At 40.6% G+C, this 22,161-nt stretch overlaps 1 protein-coding gene across 10 annotated transcripts in view; it reads left to right on the plus strand.

Moving 5' to 3' along the window:
- Positions 1-22,161, plus strand: part of LOC129837645 (focal adhesion kinase 1-like) — a 204,368-nt gene that overhangs the window by 75,450 nt on the left and 106,757 nt on the right. For all 10 annotated transcript variants that reach the window (XM_055903970.1, XM_055903962.1, XM_055903960.1 and 7 more), the window contains 6 exons: positions 1,226-1,366; positions 1,609-1,686; positions 1,880-1,987; positions 2,623-2,740; positions 8,774-8,816; positions 9,537-9,598. In XM_055903970.1, coding sequence (XP_055759945.1) covers positions 1,226-1,366; positions 1,609-1,686; positions 1,880-1,987; positions 2,623-2,740; positions 8,774-8,816; positions 9,537-9,598 — 550 coding nt within the window. The remainder of the gene's footprint in view (positions 1-1,225; positions 1,367-1,608; positions 1,687-1,879; positions 1,988-2,622; positions 2,741-8,773; positions 8,817-9,536; positions 9,599-22,161) is intronic.

The raw sequence follows: 22,161 nt of genomic DNA on the forward strand, positions 1-22,161 counted from the left end.
TTGAGGTGAGCTGTATGCCTCCCCCAGTGCTATAATTTGGTTAGTTAGTTGTTATAGTGGGTTAGTTTAATGAGTTGGGGTGAGCTGTATGCCTCCCCCAGTGCTATAATTTGGTTGGTAGAATATATTTTGATTTCAGATTTAAATAGCAGAGAAGTAGACACATTTTTTATGTACATTTTTGGGAAAGCGGTCAATTCTGAAAACAGACGTTTATATTAACAGTGTTGCACTTTTCATGTAGCCTAATTTGGGCCGGCTAAAAGCCTTACCACCGATCACGCAACATTATGGATTAAAAGTTCAAATCCTGTAGTTGCAGAATTATTTTTGCTTTGGCAATACTGGTCAAATGAAGATCCTACATCTGTATGTTTAAGACACAGCAACCGAGACTAACTGGTATCAGGCTTTGAATTATGAAACACCATGAATGATACCGAGACGCAACTGAAAATGGATGGTTCACTCAGTAGGCTTTGTACACTAATTGAGCAGACTGACAGAGATGAATGTGTTGTGTAGAGATGTGCACAGGAGAGCACTCATATAGGAACCCAGAACCCATCATGTGACTAATTACATTGATTGTTGTTATCCAATTAGGCGGTTCATAATTGATGCTCCTCCAAGTTAATATTTGCATAATTAAAACATCTTGTTTTTTCCCCCCATTTCAGATTCATGTAAATGATTTCAAGGATCAAATGAGGTGTCATCATCCTAGAAAATCCAATTAGGTTCAGCAATTTGTCTTTTCCACTTTTTGAATTTCAAAGAATAGATTTGTGATTTGTTTGGCATTTTTCTTTGGAATGCTTGTAATTAGTGGGAGTGATGGGGGGGAGTGTGGCAGAGACAGAGTTTCTGCTTTCACAGGATGCAGCTGATCTTATTGTCATGACTCAGTATTGGGCTGTGGTGTCAGAGGCTCCTGGTGTGGATGTGTCTATGAGTCATCTGATAGGATGCTGATGAATGACTCTAAGGAATAATAATGCTCAGAGTTGACTTTATGTTGAGAGTCTATCCAAACACATACTGTAATCATTTAGTTCTGTTGATGGTTTTTTGATTATCACTATTTGTAGGTGTAGCCTTATAATTGATAAGGATGTTCACTTTTTCCTACCCTCAGTCTTTATTTGTTGTTAGTAACTTTCTTTTTACCAAGACATGTAGGAGTCCTTACCCTTTGTATCTCTCTCTCTCTCTACTCTCCAAGGCTAAACCACTAAGGAAACTGATCCAGCAGACCTTCAGACTATTTGCCAACCTAAACGATGAACAGAGCATTCACAAGTTCTTTGAGATCCTGTCTCCCATTTACAGATTCGACAAGGAATGTTTTAAATGTGCCCTTGGGGTAAGTACGTTTCACTACCCCACTGTGATAACGGTTGGCTGTCCTCAGGGAAACCCTGGCTGGCAGGGTTCCAGATAGGAAGAGCTCAGCTCAGTAGCGTTAAGGATGTGTTTCACAGTGACACCTGCTGGGCATGACAAACACTGTTTCTTTCATCTGTCTTTCTGTCTGTCTGTCCATCGCTCGCTCTCTCTCTGTCTGTCCTGCCTGTCTCTGTGTCCATCTCTGTGTCTGTCTTCTAGTCCAGTTGGATTATCTCTGTGGAGCTTGCCATTGGACCTGAGGAGGGCATCAGCTACCTGACAGACAAAGGATCAACTGTGAGTACTTCTGATTTATCAAGGCTTTTCTTTATTCCCCTTTTATTCACATTCTTCTGTACATTTTGTAGAATTGCATTTCCTACCCAATTCAGGTCTTATTCAGTCGTTCAGTGACATTTAGGCTAGCCAGGAAGATGATAACCACCATGGATGTTTCATTCTGTGCTTTCTGTTCTGTCCGTGTGTTCAGCCGACACATCTGGCCAACTTCACCCAGGTACAGACCATCCAGTACTCCAGCACGGAGGACAAGGTGCGCCAGGGGATGCTGCTGCTCAATGTGTCTGGAGCCCCGGAGGTACTGTGTGTGAGCGTGTATGAATTCACTAACATGCCCTGCAGTGGCCTCAGTGAAGTTATTTCCATCACTATAGCTGGTTGACAGCAGTAAACACTTGATTGACCACTAAGGGATTCTCCAAGGGAAGAAGACGCACCCCTGATACTAGCAAAACATACTCCTACCTGCATGGGTTCTTTGATGGACTGTGTGTGTGTGTGTGTGTGTGTGTGTGTGTGTGTGTGTGTGTGTGTGTGTGTGTGTGTGTGTGTGTGTGTGTGTGTGTGTGTGTGTGTGTGTGTGTGTGTGTGTGTGTGTGTGTGTGTTCATCCTCTCACTTATCTCCTTTGATGTGCTGTGGTTTGTCCTAACTGGAGGTCTCAGATGGAGGAGGCAGCCCTGCTGATGAAGTCTCTTTGTTGCTTGTCTGACTGTGTCTAACTGTGTCTGTCTAACTGTGTCTGACTCTGTCTGTCTGTTTGACTGTCTAACTGTGTCTGACTCTGTCTGTCTGTCTGTCTGACTCTGTCTGTTTGACTGTCTGTCTGTCTGTTTGACTGTCTGTCTGACTGTCTGTCTAACTGTGTCTGACTCTGTCTGTCTGTCTGTCTGTTTGACTGTCTGTCTGTCTGTGTATCTGTGTGTGTCTGCAGCCTCTGACGGTGACCACAGCGTCTCTGAACACGGCAGAGAACATGGCTGACCTGATAGACGGATACTGTCGCCTGGTCAACGGAGTCTCCCAGTCCTTCATCGTCCGCGTTCAAAAGGGTACACTAACACTGCTGCTGACACCTTTACACTGAGTGGAAGGGTTTTACACACACCCACAATAATAACAGGATCTGGATAATAACAAGGCCGACACAGAGAAAGAGGGAACGTCTGAAAAACAGTGAGCAGACATTGCCCTTTTCCTCTATGTAGTGGAAGTTCAGACTGACAGCCCTGCTGTGTTGTGTACTGTGGACAATGGACTTGACTGTGTTAGAGCAGCGGTGGAAAGAGCTGCAGACTCCACTGCACTGAGGCTGGATTGTAGACTCACAGATTGATAGATGCAATAGGATTTATTTGACCTTTATCTATACAGGTATGTCCATGAAGAACACATTCTTATTTACAATGACGACCTGTCAAACACATCAATACTTAACAAAAATCAATTACACAATACACATCCATATACACATCAATTACACAATACACATCTATATACACATCAATTACACAACACATATCTATATACACTTAAATTACACGTCTATATACACATCAATTACACAATACACATCTATATACACTTAAATTACACAACACGCATCGATATACACTTAAATTACACAATACACATCTATATTCACTTAAATTACACAACACACATCTATATACCCATAAATTACACAATACACATGTCAGGACCCGGTGCGAGAAACAGTCACTAATAATCGTCAGAACCCAGAAGATGAGGCAGACACAGCAGTACTAGAGATGGTGGTTTAATTAAAAGAACAAAATCTTCAGGCAAAGAAACTAAATCCACAATGTCCAAAAATAAAGCCAAGAGGCACAAAATGGAAAACCTCCAAAATACAAAAGAAACTCCACAAAGTGGTAAAAAACAGCAGGGAAAAACAAACCTCAAAAGACTACTCAAATAATACACAAGAACTAAACCAGAGAACCTCTGGAAAATCCAACAAGAGAAATATCTGTATAAAACAAGGCTTGGGCTGGGGCAGGGTGCTAACTTACAAACACTGAGCTAGGAACTGAGGAACACACAGGGTTTAAATACTAACAAGGGAATGACCTACAGGTGCAAACAATAATTAGAGCAAGAAAAAACAAAAGGTACAAAAAAGGTGCAATGGGGACATCTAGTGACCAAAACCCGAACAGTCTTGGCCAAAACCTGACAACACATCTATATTCATATCGTTTACCAAATACTCATCGATATACACATCAATTACACAATACACATTGATATACATATCAATTACACAATACACATCGATATACAGATCAATTACACAATACACATCGATATACACATCAATTACACAATACACATTTATATACACATCAATTACACAATACACGTCTATATTCACATCAATTACACAATACACGAAAAGCAAACCCAAAACCCAAAAGGTAAAACCTAATCATATGAAACAAACCCATTCTTCAGTAAGTGAGCCCACATTCATCCACGACTTCATATGTTTTATAACCGATTTTCATTTGCGATTCTAGATGTGGTATTAATGTTGTGATTGGCATAATGTTTTTCCAGTGAGTCAGCTCAGTAGTAGTAGTAGCTTTATGAGAGGCAGTTACAGAGCTGTTGAGGGACTCTGCCATTCCATTTCTACAGTCATTTGGAAAGCTGAACGCAACAAATCAAAAATTGCCCGGAAACAGCTTTCACTACCATTCATTTCTCTCAATGAATTCTGTCTTTTTAAAACATGAATTAATTCTGTCTTTTTAAAACATGAATGAATTCTGTCTTTTTAAAACATTAATAATTCTGTCTTTTTAAAACATGAATGAATGATATTTCTTTTCACACAGGAGAAGGAAGTATCCATTCAAGGCATAGTCTTCTAGGGTTAGGGTTAGGGTTAGAGTTAGGGTTAGGGTTAGAGTTAGGGTTAGGGTTAGGGACTCTTCTCTGCTTTAGGCTCATACATGAAAGAATGTTACATATTTGATGTCTCATATTATGAAATGATATTAATAATGATGAATGTGTGAGTGTGGGCTTTAGAATGGATCCTGTTGATGGACTGTAACTCTACTGCTAACCCTACATCTAACTGATGGACTGTAACTCTACTGCTAACCCTACATCTAACTGATGGACTGTAACTCTACTGCTAACCCTACATCTAACTGATGGACTGTAACTCTACTCCTAACCCTACATCTAACTGATGGACTGTAACTCTACTGCTAACCCTACATCTAACTGATGGACTGTAACTCTACTGCTAACCCTACATCTAACTGATGGACTGTAACTCTACTGCTAACCCTACGTCTAACTGATGGACTGTAACTCTACTGCTAACCCTACATCTAACTGATGGACTGTAACTCTACTGCTAACCCTACATCTAACTGATGGACTGTAACTCTACTGCTAACCCTACATCTAACTGATGGACTGTAACTCTACTGCTAACCCTANCGTCTAACTGATGGACTGTAACTCTACTGCTAACCCTACGTCTAACTGATGGACTGTAACTCTACTGCTAACCCTACATCTAACTGATGGACTGTAACTCTACTGCTAACCCTACATCTAACTGATGGACTGTAACTCTACTGCTAACCCTACATCTAACTGATGGACTGTAACTCTACTGCTAACCCTACATCTAACTGATGGACTGTAACTCTACTGCTAACCCTACATCTAACTGATGGACTGTAACTCTACTGCTAACCCTACATCTAACTGATGGACTGTAACTCTACTGCTAACCCTACATCTAACTGATGGACTGTAACTCTACTGCTAACCCTACATCTAACTGATGGACTGTAACTCTACTGCTAACCCTACATCTAACTGATGGACTGTAACTCTACTGCTAACCCTACATCTAACTGATGGACTGTAACTCTACTGCTAACCCTACATCTAACTGATGGACTGTAACTCTACTGCTAACCCTACATCTAACTGATGGACTGTAACTCTACTGCTAACCCTACGTCTAACTGATGGACTGTAACTCTACTGCTAACCCTACGTCTAACTGATGGACTGTAACTCTACTGCTAACCCTACGTCTAACTGATGGACTGTAACTCTACTGCTAACCCTACGTCTAACTGATGGACTGTAACTCTACTGCTAACCCTACGTCTAACTGATGGACTGTAACTCTACTGCTAACCCTACATCTAACTGATGGACTGTAACTCTACTGCTAACCCTATATCTAACTGATGGACTGTAACTCTACTGCTAACCCTACATCTAACTGATGGACTGTAACTCTACTGCTAACCCTACATCTAACTGATGGACTGTAACTCTACTGCTAACTCTACATCTAACTGATGGACTGTAACTCTACTGCTAACACTACATCTAACTGATGGACTGTAACTCTACTGCTAACCCTACATCTAACTGATGGACTGTAACTCTACTGCTAACCCTACATCTAACTGATGGACTGTAACTCTACTGCTAACCCTACATCTAACTGATGGACTGTAACTCTACTGCTAACCCTACATCTAACTGATGGACTGTAACTCTACTGCTAACCCTACGTCTAACTGATGGACTGTAACTCTACTGCTAACCCTACGTCTAACTGATGGACTGTAACTCTACTGCTAACCCTACGTCTAACTGATGGACTGTAACTCTACTGCTAACCCTACGTCTAACTGATGGACTGTAACTCTACTGCTAACCCTACGTCTAACTGATGGACTGTAACTCTACTGCTAACCCTACGTCTAACTGATGGACTGTAACTCTACTGCTAACCCTACATCTAACTGATGGACTGTAACTCTACTGCTAACCCTACGTCTAACTGATGGACTGTAACTCTACTGCTAACCCTACGTCTAACTGATGGACTGTAACTCTACTGCTAACCCTACATCTAACTGATGGACTGTAACTCTACTGCTAACCCTACATCTAACTGATGGACTGTAACTCTACTGCTAACCCTACATCTAACTGATGGACTGTAACTCTACTGCTAACCCTACATCTAACTGATGGACTGTAACTCTACTGCTAACTCTACATCTAACTGATGGACTGTAACTCTACTGCTAACCCTACATCTAACTGATGGACTGTAACTCTACTGCTAACCCTACATCTAACTGATGGACTGTAACTCTACTGCTAACCCTACATCTAACTGATGGACTGTAACTCTACTGCTAACCCTACATCTAACTGATGGACTGTAACTCTACTGCTAACCCTACGTCTAACTGATGGACTGTAACTCTACTGCTAACCCTACGTCTAACTGATGGACTGTAACTCTACTGCTAACCCTACATCTAACTGATGGACTGTAACTCTACTGCTAACTCTACATCTAACTGATGGACTGTAACTCTACTGCTAACCCTACATCTAACTGATGGACTGTAACTCTACTGCTAACCCTACATCTAACTGATGGACTGTAACTCTACTGCTAACCCTACATCTAACTGATGGACTGTAACTCTACTGCTAACCCTACATCTAACTGATGGACTGTAACTCTACTGCTAACCCTACATCTAACTGATGGACTGTAACTCTACTGCTAACCCTACATCTAACTGATGGACTGTAACTCTACTGCTAACCCTACATCTAACTGATGGACTGTAACTCTACTGCTAACCCTACATCTAACTGATGGACTGTAACTCTACTGCTAACCCTACATCTAACTGATGGACTGTAACTCTACTGCTAACCCTATATCTAACTGATGGACTGTAACTCTACTGCTAACCCTACATCTAACTGATGGACTGTAACTCTACTCCTAACCCTATATCTAACTGATGGACTGTAACTCTACTGCTAACCCTACATCTAACTGATGGACTGTAACTCTACTGCTAACCCTACATCTAACTGATGGACTGTAACTCTACTGCTAACCCTACATCTAACTGATGGACTGTAACTCTACTGCTAACCCTACATCTAACTGATGGACTGTAACTCTACTGCTAACCCTACATCTAACTGATGGACTGTAACTCTACTCCTAACCCTATATCTAACTGATGGACTGTAACTCTACTGCTAACCCTACATCTAACTGATGGACTGTAACTCTACTGCTAACCCTACGTCTAACTGATGGACTGTAACTCTACTCCTAACCCTATATCTAACTGATGGACTGTAACTCTACTCCTAACCCTATATCTAACTGATGGACTGTAACTCTACTCCTAACCCTATATCTAACTGATGGACTGTAACTCTACTGCTAACCCTACGTCTAACTGATGGACTGTAACTCTACTGCTAACCCTACATCTAACTGATGGACTGTAACTCTACTGCTAACCCTACATCTAACTGATGGACTGTAACTCTACTGCTAACCCTACATCTAACTGATGGACTGTAACTCTACTGCTAACCCTACGTCTAACTGATGGACTGTAACTCTACTGCTAACCCTACATCTAACTGATGGACTGTAACTCTACTGCTAACCCTACATCTAACTGATGGACTGTAACTCTACTGCTAACCCTACATCTAACTGATGGACTGTAACTCTACTGCTAACCCTACATCTAACTGATGGACTGTAACTCTACTGCTAACCCTACATCTAACTGATGGACTGTAACTCTACTGCTAACCCTACATCTAACTGATGGACTGTAACTCTACTGCTAACCCTACATCTAACTGATGGACTGTAACTCTACTGCTAACCCTACATCTAACTGATGGACTGTAACTCTACTGCTAACCCTACATCTAACTGATGGACTGTAACTCTACTGCTAACCCTACATCTAACTGATGGACTGTAACTCTACTGCTAACCCTACATCTAACTGATGGACTGTAACTCTACTGCTAACCCTACATCTAACTGATGGACTGTAACTCTACTGCTAACCCTACATCTAACTGATGGACTGTAACTCTACTGCTAACCCTACATCTAACTGATGGACTGTAACTCTACTGCTAACCCTACATCTAACTGATGGACTGTAACTCTACTGCTAACCCTACATCTAACTGCCTCTAACAATCACCAACAGAGGGAGAGAGAGCGCTACCTTCCATCCCAAAGTCCACCCCAAAGTAAGTACATGTCTCTCTCTACTCTCTATCCTCTCTATCTCACTCTCCTCTATCTCTTCTCTCTCTCTTCTCTCTCTCTCCTATCTCTTCTCTCTCTCTCCCATCTCTTCTCTCTCTCTCTCCCATCTCTTCTCTCTCTCTCTCCCATCTCTTCTCTCCCATCTCTTCTCTCTCTCTCCTATCTCTTCTCTCTCTCTCCTATCTCTTCTCTCTCTCTCCTATCTCTTCTCTCTCTCCTATCTCTCTCTCCTATCTCTTCTCTCTCTCTTCTCTCTTCTCTCTCTTATCTCTCCTCTTTCTATCTCTCCTCTCTCTCTCATCTGGAATGTTTCTACCAGGCAGCATATCAGGTTTCAGTCAGGTGCTCTGAAAACCAACACAAGCCTTGCTCCCCTCCTCTTTTTGGCAGAATCATGAGGAATTTCTCTGACCCTGTTTAGAGTTCCTGTCTCCGTCCCCGGCCCTCTGACCCCCCAACCCCCTTTAACCATATCCTCTTGGATGTGCTGACGGGCCTACTTATCGGGATCCCCCCTGCAGCACCCCTGCCAAACATGCCCTGCCAGTGAATGGAATGGTCCTGGAACTGTCTATAACAGAGCCCAGTCATAGTGTCACAGTGTGGACAGGCCAGTCTGTCTTTCTGTTCTGGTGACTGGAGAAACAATCCTTTCACAGGGAAATGTACAGCATTCATCTGTTCAAACCTTTATTCCACAGAGTCTCCAACCATGAGAAGCGTCTGGATGGGGGGGTCCGGACAAGGGTTGCATGTGTCTCAGGTAGGACCTTCTCACTCTCTCTCTTTTCACGTCTCCTGGGTTTAGTGTCAGATGAGATTTGGGTTCAGATGAGGTTTGGTATTGTACTGGGACTGTGAAGCTGTTGATACGTTGTCTTGTTGGGCTTTGCCATGATAACAAAACAGTTATCCACACAGAGGCCTTTACTGAAATCACTATCTGCCATGTTAACTATCCCATAATTCACTGGTTTATTAGTGCATGCAGTGGTGACAGACAGGATGCAGAGATGATTGACAGCCCATCAGTCAGCTAGATGTCTGACATGTACTTTAATATGAGCTCTCTGATGCTCCGGTGGAGTTGAGCACATAGTATGAGTAGAATAGTGAAAGTAGATATTGCTCACTCTTCCTACACAATGTACACCACATCCTAGTGGGCTGTTGAAGCACCATACGGCACCACAAGCTAGCTACATTACATGCTAGAGTCTTCTGGTCCTATCTGGCGATGCCTAGGTTAAGTCCCAAATGGGACCCTATCCCCTTTATAGGGCACTATTTTTTACCAGGGCCCATAGGGATCCGGTCAAACGTAGTGCACTATATACAGTAGGGGATAGTGTGTAATTTAGACCCATACCTAGTCATTGTCCCGTTAGAGTGCCCTGCTGGGGACACAGCTCTATGACTGCTGCACCACAACAGAACTACCTGAGGAGGTTTTTCTATCCTTGTTGTTACTGTCACACGTGTGAAGGAAAGCACGAAAACTGCAGACAACACAGTGTGTCCCAAACATATCACAACACCACAGCTTGTACATTGGTTTAGAAACAAGATGTTTTTTTAGACGTGACCCCATCCACCAATCACGGTTGAGGTAGACCAGAGAACATTGCTGAAGTGTCTTTTTGTTGTTGTGTAAGGGCATAACATAGAAGAGTGATGTGTTGTTGTGTAAGGACATAGCATAGAAGAGTGATGTGTTGTTGTGTAAGGGCATAACATAGAAGAGTGATGTGATGTGTTGTTGTGTAAGGGCATAACATAGAAGAGTGATGTGGTTTGTTGTTGTGTAAGGGCATAACATAGAAGTGTGATGTGGTTTGTTGTTGTGTAAGGACATAACATAGAAGAGTGATGTGTTGTTGTGTAAGGACATAACATAGAAGAGTGATGTGTTGTTGTGTAAGGGCATAACATAGAAGAGTGATGTGTTGTTGTGTAAGGGCATAACATAGAAGAGTGATGTGGTGTTGTGTAAGGACATAACATAGAAGAGTGATGTGGTGTGTTGTTGTGTAAGGGCATAACATAGAAGAGTGATGTGGTGTGTTGTTGTGTAAGGACATAACATAGAAGAGTGATGTGGTGTGTTGTTGTGTAAGGACATAACATAGAAGAGTGATGTGGTTTGTTGTGTAAGGACATAACATAGAAGAGTGATGTGTTGTTGTGTAAGGACATAACATAGAAGAGTGATGTGGTGTGTTGTTGTGTAAGGACATAACATAGAAGAGTGATGTGGTGTGTTGTTGTGTAAGGACTTAACATAGAAGAGTGATGTGGTGTTGTGTAAGGACATAACATAGAAGAGTGATGTGGTGTGTTGTTGTGTAAGGGCATAACATAGAAGAGTGATGTGCTGTGTTGTTGTGTAAGGACATAACATAGAAGAGTGATGTGGTGTGTTGTTGTGTAAGGACATAACATAGAAGAGTAATGTGGTTTGTTGTTGTGTAAGGGTATAACATAGAAGAGTGATGTGGTGTTGTGTAAGGACATAACATAGAAGAGTAATGTGGTTTGTTGTTGTGTAAGGGTATAACATAGAAGAGTGATGTGGTGTTGTGTAAGGACATAACATAGAAGAGTGATGTGGTGTGTTGTTGTGTAAGGGTATAACATAGAAGAGTGATGTGGTGTGTTGTTGTGTAAGGACATAACATAGAAGAGTGATGTGGTTTGTTGTTGTGTAAGGACATAACATAGAAGAGTGATGTGGTGTGTTGTTGTGTAAGGACATAACATAGAAGAGTGATGTGGTGTGTTGTTGTGTAAGGGCATAACATAGAAGAGTGATGTGGTTTGTTGTTGTGTAAGGACATAACATAGAGGAGTGATGTGGTGTGCTGTTGTGTAAGGACATAACATAGAAGAGTGATGTGGTGTGTTGTTGTGTAAGGACATAACATAGAAGAGTGACGTGGTGTTGTGTAAGGGCATAACATAGAAGAGTGATGTGGTGTGTTGTTGTGTAAGGACATAACATAGAAGAGTGATGTGGTGTGTTGTTGTGTAAGGGCATAACATAGAAGAGTGATGTGTTGTTGTGTAAGGACATAACATAGAAGAGTGATGTGTTGTTGTGTAAGGACATAACATAGAAGAGTGATGTGGTTTGTTGTTGTGTAAGGGCATAACATAGAAGAGTGATGTGGTTTGTTGTTGTGTAAGGACATAACATAGAAGAGTGATGTGGTTTGTTGTTGTGTAAGGACATAACATAGAGGAGTGATGTGGTGTGTTGTTGTGTAAGGACATAACATAGAAGAGTGACGTGGTGTTGTGTAAGGGCATAACATAGAAGAGTGATGTGGTGTGTTGTTGTTGTGTAAGGACATGACATAGAGGAGTGATGTGGTGTGTTGTTGTGTAAGGACATAACATAGAAGAGTGATGTGGTGTGTTGTTGTGTAAGGACATAACATAGAAGAGTGATGTGGTTTGTTGTTGTGTAAGGACATAACATAGAAGAGTGATGTGGTGTGTTGTTGTGTAAGGACATAACATAGAAGAGTGATGTGGTGTGTTGTTGTGTAAGGACATAACATAGAAGAGTGATGTAGTGTGTTGTTGTGTAAGGGCATAACATAGAAGAGTGATGTGGTGTGTTGTTGTGTAAGGGCATAACATAGAAGAGTGATGTGGTGTTGTGTAAGGACATAACATAGAAGAGTGATGTGGTTTGTTGTTGTGTAAGGACATAACATAGAAGAGTGATGTGGTTTGTTGTTGTGTAAGGACATAACATAGAGGAGTGATGTGGTGTGTTGTTGTGTAAGGACATAACATAGAAGAGTGACGTGGTGTTGTGTAAGGGCATAACATAGAAGAGTGATGTGGTGTGTTGTTGTTGTGTAAGGACATGACATAGAGGAGTGATGTGGTGTGTGGTTGTGTAAGGACATAACATAGAAGAGTGATGTGGTGTGTTGTTGTGTAAGGACATAACATAGAAGAGTGATGTGGTTTGTTGTTGTGTAAGGACATAACATAGAAGAGTGATGTGGTGTGTTGTTGTGTAAGGACATAACATAGAAGAGTGATGTGGTGTGTTGTTGTGTAAGGACATAACATAGAAGAGTGATGTAGTGTGTTGTTGTGTAAGGGCATAACATAGAAGAGTGATGTGGTGTGTTGTTGTGTAAGGGCATAACATAGAAGAGTGATGTGGTGTTGTGTAAGGACATAACATAGAAGAGTGATGTGGTTTGTTGTTGTGTAAGGACATAACATAGAAGAGTGATGTGGTTTGTTGTTGTGTAAGGACATAACATAGAAGAGTGATGTGGTGTGTTGTTGTGTAAGGACATAACATAGAAGAGTGATGTGGTGTGTTGTTGTGTAAGGACATAACATAGAAGAGTGATGTGGTTTGTTGTTGTGTAAGGACTTAACATAGAAGAGTGATGTAGTGTGTTGTGTAAGGACATAACATAGAAAAGTGATGTGGTTTATTGTTGTGTAAGGACATAACATAGAAGAGTGATGTGGTGTGTTGTTGTGTAAGGACATAACATAGAAGATTGATGTGTTGTTGTGTAAGGACATAACATAGAAGAGTGATGTGTTGTTGTGTAAGGGCATAACATAGAAGAGTGATGTGTTGTTGTGTAAGGACATAACATAGAAGATTGATGTGTTGTTGTGTAAGGACATAACATAGAAGAGTGATGTGGTGTGTTGTTGTGTAAGGACATAACATAGAAGAATGATGTGGTGTGTTGTTGTGTAAGGACATAACATAGAAGAGTGATGTGGTGTTGTGTAAGGACATAACATAGAAGAGTGATGTGGTGTGTTGTTGTGTAAGGACATAACATAGAAGAGTGATGTGATGTGTTGTTGTGTAAGGGCATAACATAGAAGAGTGATGTGGTGTGTTGTTGTGTAAGGACATAACATAGAAGAGTGATGTGGTTTGTTGTTGTGTAAGGACATAACATAGAAGAGTGATGTGGTGTGTTGTTGTGTAAGGACATAACATAGAAGAGTGACGTGGTGTTGTGTAAGGGCATAACATAGAAGAGTGATGTGGTGTGTTGTTGTGTAAGGACATAACATAGAAGAGTGATGTGGTGTGTTGTTGTGTAAGGACATAACATAGAAGAGTGATGTGGTTTGTTGTTGTGTAAGGGCATAACATAGAAGAGTGATGTGGTTTGTTGTTGTGTAAGGACATAACATAGAAGAGTGATGTGGTGTGTTGTTGTGTAAGGACATAACATAGAAGAGTGATGTGTTGTTGTGTAAGGACATAACATAGAAGAGTGATGTGGTTTGTTGTTGTGTAAGGGCATAACATAGAAGAGTGATGTGTTGTTGTGTAAGGACATAACATAGAAGAGTGATGTGTTGTTGTGTAAGGACATAACATAGAAGAGTGATGTGGTTTGTTGTTGTGTAAGGGCATAACATAGAAGAGTGATGTGGTTTGTTGTTGTGTAAGGACATAACATAGAAGAGTGATGTGGTTTGTTGTTGTGTAAGGACATAACATAGAGGAGTGATGTGGTGTGTTGTTGTGTAAGGACATAACATAGAAGAGTGACGTGGTGTTGTGTAAGGGCATAACATAGAAGAGTGATGTGGTGTGTTGTTGTTGTGTAAGGACATGACATAGAAGAGTGATGTGGTGTGTTGTTGTGTAAGGACATAACATAGAAGAGTGATGTGGTGTGTTGTTGTGTAAGGACATAACATAGAAGAGTGATGTAGTGTGTTGTTGTGTAAGGGCATAACATAGAAGAGTGATGTGGTGTGTTGTTGTGTAAGGGCATAACATAGAAGAGTGATGTGGTGTTGTGTAAGGACATAACATAGAAGAGTGATGTGGTTTGTTGTTGTGTAAGGACATAACATAGAAGAGTGATGTGGTTTGTTGTTGTGTAAGGACATAACATAGAGGAGTGATGTGGTGTGTTGTTGTGTAAGGACATAACATAGAAGAGTGACGTGGTGTTGTGTAAGGGCATAACATAGAAGAGTGATGTGGTGTGTTGTTGTTGTGTAAGGACATGACATAGAGGAGTGATGTGGTGTGTTGTTGTGTAAGGACATAACATAGAAGAGTGATGTGGTGTGTTGTTGTGTAAGGACATAACATAGAAGAGTGATGTGGTTTGTTGTTGTGTAAGGACATAACATAGAAGAGTGATGTGGTGTGTTGTTGTGTAAGGACATAACATAGAAGAGTGATGTGGTGTGTTGTTGTGTAAGGACATAACATTGAAGAGTGATGTAGTGTGTTGTTGTGTAAGGGCATAACATAGAAGAGTGATGTGGTGTGTTGTTGTGTAAGGGCATAACATAGAAGAGTGATGTGGTGTTGTGTAAGGACATAACATAGAAGAGTGATGTGGTTTGTTGTTGTGTAAGGACATAACATAGAAGAGTGATGTGGTTTGTTGTTGTGTAAGGACATAACATAGAAGAGTGATGTGGTGTGTTGTTGTGTAAGGACATAACATAGAAGAGTGATGTGGTGTGTTGTTGTGTAAGGACATAACATAGAAGAGTGATGTGGTTTGTTGTTGTGTAAGGACTTAACATAGAAGAGTGATGTAGTGTGTTGTGTAAGGACATAACATAGAAAAGTGATGTGGTTTATTGTTGTGTAAGGACATAACATAGAAGAGTGATGTGGTGTGTTGTTGTGTAAGGACATAACATAGAAGATTGATGTGTTGTTGTGTAAGGACATAACATAGAAGAGTGATGTGTTGTTGTGTAAGGGCATAACATAGAAGAGTGATGTGTTGTTGTGTAAGGACATAACATAGAAGATTGATGTGTTGTTGTGTAAGGACATAACATAGAAGAGTGATGTGGTGTGTTGTTGTGTAAGGACATAACATAGAAGAATGATGTGGTGTGTTGTTGTGTAAGGACATAACATAGAAGAGTGATGTGGTGTTGTGTAAGGACATAACATAGAAGAGTGATGTGGTGTGTTGTTGTGGAAGGGCATAACATAGAAGAGTGATGTGGTGTGTTGTTGTGTAAGGACATAACATAGAAGAGTGATGTGATGTGTTGTTGTGTAAGGGCATAACATAGAAGAGTGATGTGTTGTTGTGTAAGGACATAACATAGAAGAGTGATGTGGTGTTGTGTAAGGACATTACATAGAAGAGTGATGTGGTGTGTTGTTGTGTAAAGACATAACATAGAAGAGTGATGTGTTGTTGTGTAAGGACATAACATAGAAGAGTGATGTGGTTTGTTATTGTGTAAAGACATAACATAGAAGAGTGATGTGGTGTGTTGTTGTGTAAAGACATAACATAGAAGAGTGATGTGTTGTTGTGTAAGGACATAACATAGAAGAGTGATGTGGTGTGTTGTTGTGTAAAGACATAACATAGAAGAGTGATGTGGTGTGTTGTTGTGTAAGGACATAACATAGAAGAGTGATGTGGTGTTGTGTAAGGGCATAACATAGAAGAGTAATGTGGTGTGTTGTTGTGTAAGAGCATAACATAGAAGAGTGATGTGGTTTGTTGTTGTGTAAGGGCATAACATAGAAGAGTGATGTGTTGTTGTTGTGTAAGGACATAACATAGAAGAGTGATGTGGTGTTGTGTAAGGACATAACATAGAAGAGTGATGTGGTTTGTTGTTGTGTAAGGGCATAACATAGAAGAGTGATGTGGTTTGTTGTTGTGTAAGGACATAACATAGAAGAGTGATGTGGTTTGTTGTTGTGTAAGGCCATAACATAGAAGAGTGATGTGTTGTTGTTGTGTAAGGACATAACATAGAAGAGTGATGTGTTGTTGTGTAAGGGCATAACATAGAAGAGTGATGTGTTGTTGTGTAAGGGCATAACATAGAAGAGTGATGTGTTGTTGTGTAAGGGCATAACATAGAAGAGTGATGTGGTGTTGTGTAAGGACATAACATAGAAGAGTGATGTGTTGTTGTGTAAGGACATAACATAGAAGAGTGATGTGGTGTGTTGTTGTGGAAGGGCATAACATAGAAGAGTGATGTGGTTTGTTGTTGTGTAAGGACATAACATAGAAGAGTGATGTGGTGTGTTGTTGTGTAAGGGCATAACATAGAAGAGTGATGTGTTGTTGTGTAAGGGCATAACATAGAAGAGTGATGTGGTTTGTTGTTGTGTAAGGACATAACATAGAAGAGTGATGTGGTTTGTTGTTGTGTAAGGACATAACATAGAAGAGTGATGTGTTTTGTTGTTGTGTAAGGGTATAACATAGAAGAGTGATGTGGTGTGTTGTTGTGTAAGGACATAACATAGAAGAGTGATGTGGTTTGTTGTTGTGTAAGGACATAACATAGAAGAGTGATGTGGTTTGTTGTTGTGTAAGGGCATAACATAGAAGAGTGATGTGGTTTGTTGTTGTGTAAGGACATAACATAGAAGAGTGATGTGGTTTGTTGTTGTGTAAGGACATAACATAGAAGAGTGATGTGTTTTGTTGTTGTGTAAGGGCATAACATAGAAGAGTGGTGTGTTGTTGTGTAAGGGCATAACATAGAAGAGTGATGTGGTGTGTTGTTGTGTAAGGACATAACATAGAAGAGTGATGTGTTGTTGTGTAAGGACATAACATAGAAGAGTGATGTGGTTTGTTGTTGTGTAAGGACATAACATAGAAGAGTGATGTGGTGTGTTGTTGTGTAAGGACATAACATAGAAGAGTGATGTGTTGTTGTGTAAGGACATAACATAGAAGAGTGATGTGGTGTGTTGTTGTGTAAGGGCATAACATAGAAGAGTGATGTGGTGTGTTGTTGTGTAAGGACATAACATAGAAGAGTGATGTGGTTTGTTGTTGTGTAAGGACATAACATAGAAGAGTGATGTGGTGTGTTGTGTAAGGGCATAACATAGAAGAGTGATGTGGTTTGTTGTTGTGTAAGGACATAACATAGAAGAGTGATGTGTTGTTGTGTAAGGACATAACATAGAAGAGTGATGTGGTGTTTTGTTGTGTAAGGACATAACATAGAAGAGTGATGTGTTGTTGTGTAAGGACATAACATAGAAGAGTGATGTGGTTTGTTGTTGTGTAAGGACATAACATAGAAGAGTGATGTGGTGTGTTGTTGTGTAAGGACATAACATAGAAGAGTGATGTGTTGTTGTGTAAGGACATAACATAGAAGAGTGATGTGGTGTGTTGTTGTGTAAGGACATAACATAGAAGAGTGATGTGGTTTGTTGTTGTGTAAGGGCATAACATAGAAGAGTGATGTGTTGTTGTGTAAGGGCATAACATAGAAGAGTGATGTGTTTTGTTGTTGTGTAAGGGCATAACATAGAAGAGTGGTGTGTTGTTGTGTAAGGGCATAACATAGAAGAGTGATGTGGTGTGTTGTTGTGTAAGGACATAACATAGAAGAGTGATGTGTTGTTGTGTAAGGACATAACATAGAAGAGTGATGTGGTTTGTTGTTGTGTAAGGACATAACATAGAAGAGTGATGTGGTGTGTTGTTGTGTAAGGACATAACATAGAAGAGTGATGTGTTGTTGTGTAAGGACATAACATAGAAGAGTGATGTGGTGTGTTGTTGTGCAAGGACATAACATAGAAGAGTGATGTGGTGTGTTGTTGTGTAAGGGCATAACATAGAAGAGTGATGTGGTTTGTTGTTGTGTAAGGACATAACATAGAAGAGTGATGTGTTGTTGTGTAAGGACATAACATAGAAGAGTGATGTGGTGTTTTGTTGTGTAAGGACATAACATAGAAGAGTGATGTGTTGTTGTGTAAGGACATAACATAGAAGAGTGATGTGGTTTGTTGTTGTGTAAGGACATAACATAGAAGAGTGATGTGGTGTGTTGTTTTGTAAGGGCATAACATAGAAGAGTGATGTGGTTTGTTGTTGTGTAAGGACATAACATAGAAGAGTGATGTGGTGTGTTGTTGTGTAAGGACATAACATAGAAGAGTGATGTGTTGTTGTGTAAGGACATAACATAGAAGAGTGATGTGGTGTGTTGTTGTGTAAGGACATAACATAGAAGAGTGATGTGGTGTGTTGTTGTGTAAGGGCATAACATAGAAGAGTGATGTGGTTTGTTGTTGTGTAAGGACATAACATAGAAGAGTGATGTGTTGTTGTGTAAGGACATAACATAGAAGAGTGATGTGGTGTTTTGTTGTGTAAGGACATAACATAGAAGAGTGATGTGTTGTTGTGTAAGGACATAACATAGAAGAGTGATGTGGTTTGTTGTTGTGTAAGGACATAACATAGAAGAGTGATGTGGTGTGTTGTTTTGTAAGGGCATAACATAGAAGAGTGATGTGGTTTGTTGTTGTGTAAGGACATAACATAGAAGAGTGATGTGGTGTGTTGTTGTGTAAGGACATAACATAGAAGAGTGATGTGTTGTTGTGTAAGGACATAACATAGAAGAGTGATGTGGTTTGTTGTTGTGTAAGGACATAATATAGAAGAGTGATGTGGTTTGTTGGTTATCTAGCTGATATACTGGTGCAGTCTGGCTTAGATTTAGGTTCACATTTTTTGGTTTAATTTATTGACACCTGTAAAACATCACTATGAATCAACCATCAGTCTGTTATCAGACGGCCCTGTAAAACATCACTATGAATCAACCATCAGTCTGTTATCAGACGGCCCTGTAAAACATCACTATGAATCAACCATCAGTCTGTGTTCAGACGGCTCTGTAAAACATCACTATGAATCAACCATCAGTCTGTTATCAGACGGCTCTGTAAAACATCACTATGAATTAACCATCAGTCTGTTATCAGACGGCCCTGTAAAACATCACTATGAATCAACCATCAGTCTGTTATCAGACGGCTCTGTAAAACATCACTATGAATTAACCATCAGTCTGTTATCAGACGGCTCTGTAAAACATCACTATGAATCAACCATCAGTCTGTTATCAGACGGCCCTGTAAAACATCACTATGAATCAACCATCAGTCTGTTATCAGACGGCTCTGTAAAACATCACTATGAATCAACCATCAGTCTGTTATCAGACGGCTCTGTAAAACATCACTATGAATCAACCATCAGGACCAGACCAGGCCAATGGCACAAATTACACCCAATATTACATTTCACCAGCCAGCCAAGTACTGTCTGGCTCTGGCAATACATCCTCACCCCACAGCACCTCATCTATCAACTTAACACTGTGTCAGTGGGCACAGGCCTGTGTGTGTGTGTGTGGACGTGTTTAACTATTTAACTAATAGTAAACAAACAAACATTTGAACAACTGGGGAATTTTGTTAGTCTTGACAAGGTCAAATGCTATTTCTAGGAGGTTTAGGGTTAAGATTAAATTTAGTGTTAGAATTACAGTGGATTAACTGCCTTGTTCAGGGGCAGAACGACAGATTTTTACCTTTTCAGCTCAGGGATTCAATCAAGCAACCCTTTGGTTACTAGTCCAACGCTCTAACCACTAGACTACCTGCCGCCCCAGGGGTTAGGGAAAATAGGATTTTGAATGGTACTGAATTGTGTGTCCCCACAAGGTTAGTGTGTGTGTGTGTGTGTGTGTGTGTGTGTGTGTGTGTGTGTGTGTGTGTGTGTGTGTGTGTGTGTGTGTGTGTGTGTGTGTGTGTGTGTGTGTGTGTGTGTGTGTGTGTGTGTGTGTGTGTGTGTGTGTGTGTGTGGTGTGTGTGTCATCTCCTTTCTATCTCTCCAGTTTAAATGTCACAGAGCTCTTCCCCCAGTCTCTGGCCCGCATCACAGTAGAATGTTAATGACTACTGGGTGAGTGTCAAATAAAGAGTTGATTGAGAGGGTGGGTGGAGCAGGGGACAGACAGGCCTGTGTGCATATGGTCCTATTGACACAGCACACTCAGAACGAATAGAGAGATGCTTGTGTGAAACTCAAGTCCCCCCATATGATCATGATGGTACTGGGGAGATGTCTTGTTGTGGCACCCTATTCCCTATATAATGGCACCCTATTCCCTATATAGTGCACTACTTTGGACCCTGGTTGAAAGTAGTGCACTACATAGGGAATAAGGTTCTGAAGACCCATGCTAGATATGCTCAGGCATCACTGTAGTTGAACGTATTGTCATGTTGTATAACTCTTATTCTCTGTCATTACCTTGTCATTATAACACGGTAAGGTTGTGCAGGGTTCAGTTGATATAGTTCTGATGCAGAATGTTCAGATGAACGTTGGCACCGTGTCTTACAAGTGTTTGTTTTCCTCTCTTCTCTGACTGGTCATGGACTTTGTATGATCCTGATGAAATGAAATCTCTCTGCAGACTTTGTATGATCCTGATGAAATGAAATCTCTCTGCAGACTTTGTATGATCCTGATAAAATGAAATATCTCTGCAGACTTTGTATGACCCTGATAAAATGAAATCTCTCTGCAGACTTTGTATGATCCTGATAAAATGAAATCTCTCTGCAGACTTTGTATGACCCTGATGAAATGAAATCTCTCTGCAGACTTTGTATCACCCTGATGAAATGAAATCTCTCTGCAGAATTTGTATGATCCTGATAAAATGAAATCTCTCTGCAGACTTTGTATCACCCTGATGAAATGAAATCTCTCTGCAGACTTTGTATGATCCTGATGAAATGAAATCTCTCTGCAGACTTTGTATGATCCGGATGAAATGAAATCTCTCTGCAGACTTTGTATGATCCTGATGAAATGAAATCTCTCTGCAGAATTTGTATGATCCTGATAAAATGAAATCTCTCTGCAGACTTTGTATGATCCTGATAAAATGAAATCTCTCTGCAGACTTTGTATGATCCTGATAAAATGAAATCTCTCTGCAGACTTTGTATGATCCTGATGAAATGAAATCTCTCTGCAGAGGATGAAACAAAATAATTCAACTCCGCACAAAAACTGCACCAGGACTTCCATTCCAATGTTGTTCAACTAACTGAGATGCTCTCTGAAGTTACATTTAGAAGTTACACTTCCCCTAAACCTCTGTCATCTGCTTGTGTGTGTGTGTGTGTGTGTGTGTGTGTGTGTGTGTGTGTGTGTGTGTGTGTGTGTGTGTGTGTGTGTGTGTGTGTGTGTGTGTGTGTGTGTGTGTGTGTGTGTGTGTGTGTGTGTGTGTGTGTGTGTGTGTGTGTGTGACCTACTTACAGTGAGGTGTCTCTTTGACCTGGGTATGTTACTCACTTGGCAGCCTCTTACTATCAACACCCTTCTCAACGTCTGGGGGAATCCCCTGAGAGTTAGTAAGAAGTGGCTGCAACTTGGTTTTGACCTTTAAACTCTTTATTTTGCTTTCAACTTTCTCTGAGGGCCAGTAAACATGCCCTAATCTGTGTTTTTT

The sequence above is a fragment of the Salvelinus fontinalis genome, chromosome 38, assembly GCF_029448725.1.
Source record: "Salvelinus fontinalis isolate EN_2023a chromosome 38, ASM2944872v1, whole genome shotgun sequence".
Lineage (NCBI taxonomy): Eukaryota > Metazoa > Chordata > Actinopteri > Salmoniformes > Salmonidae > Salvelinus > Salvelinus fontinalis.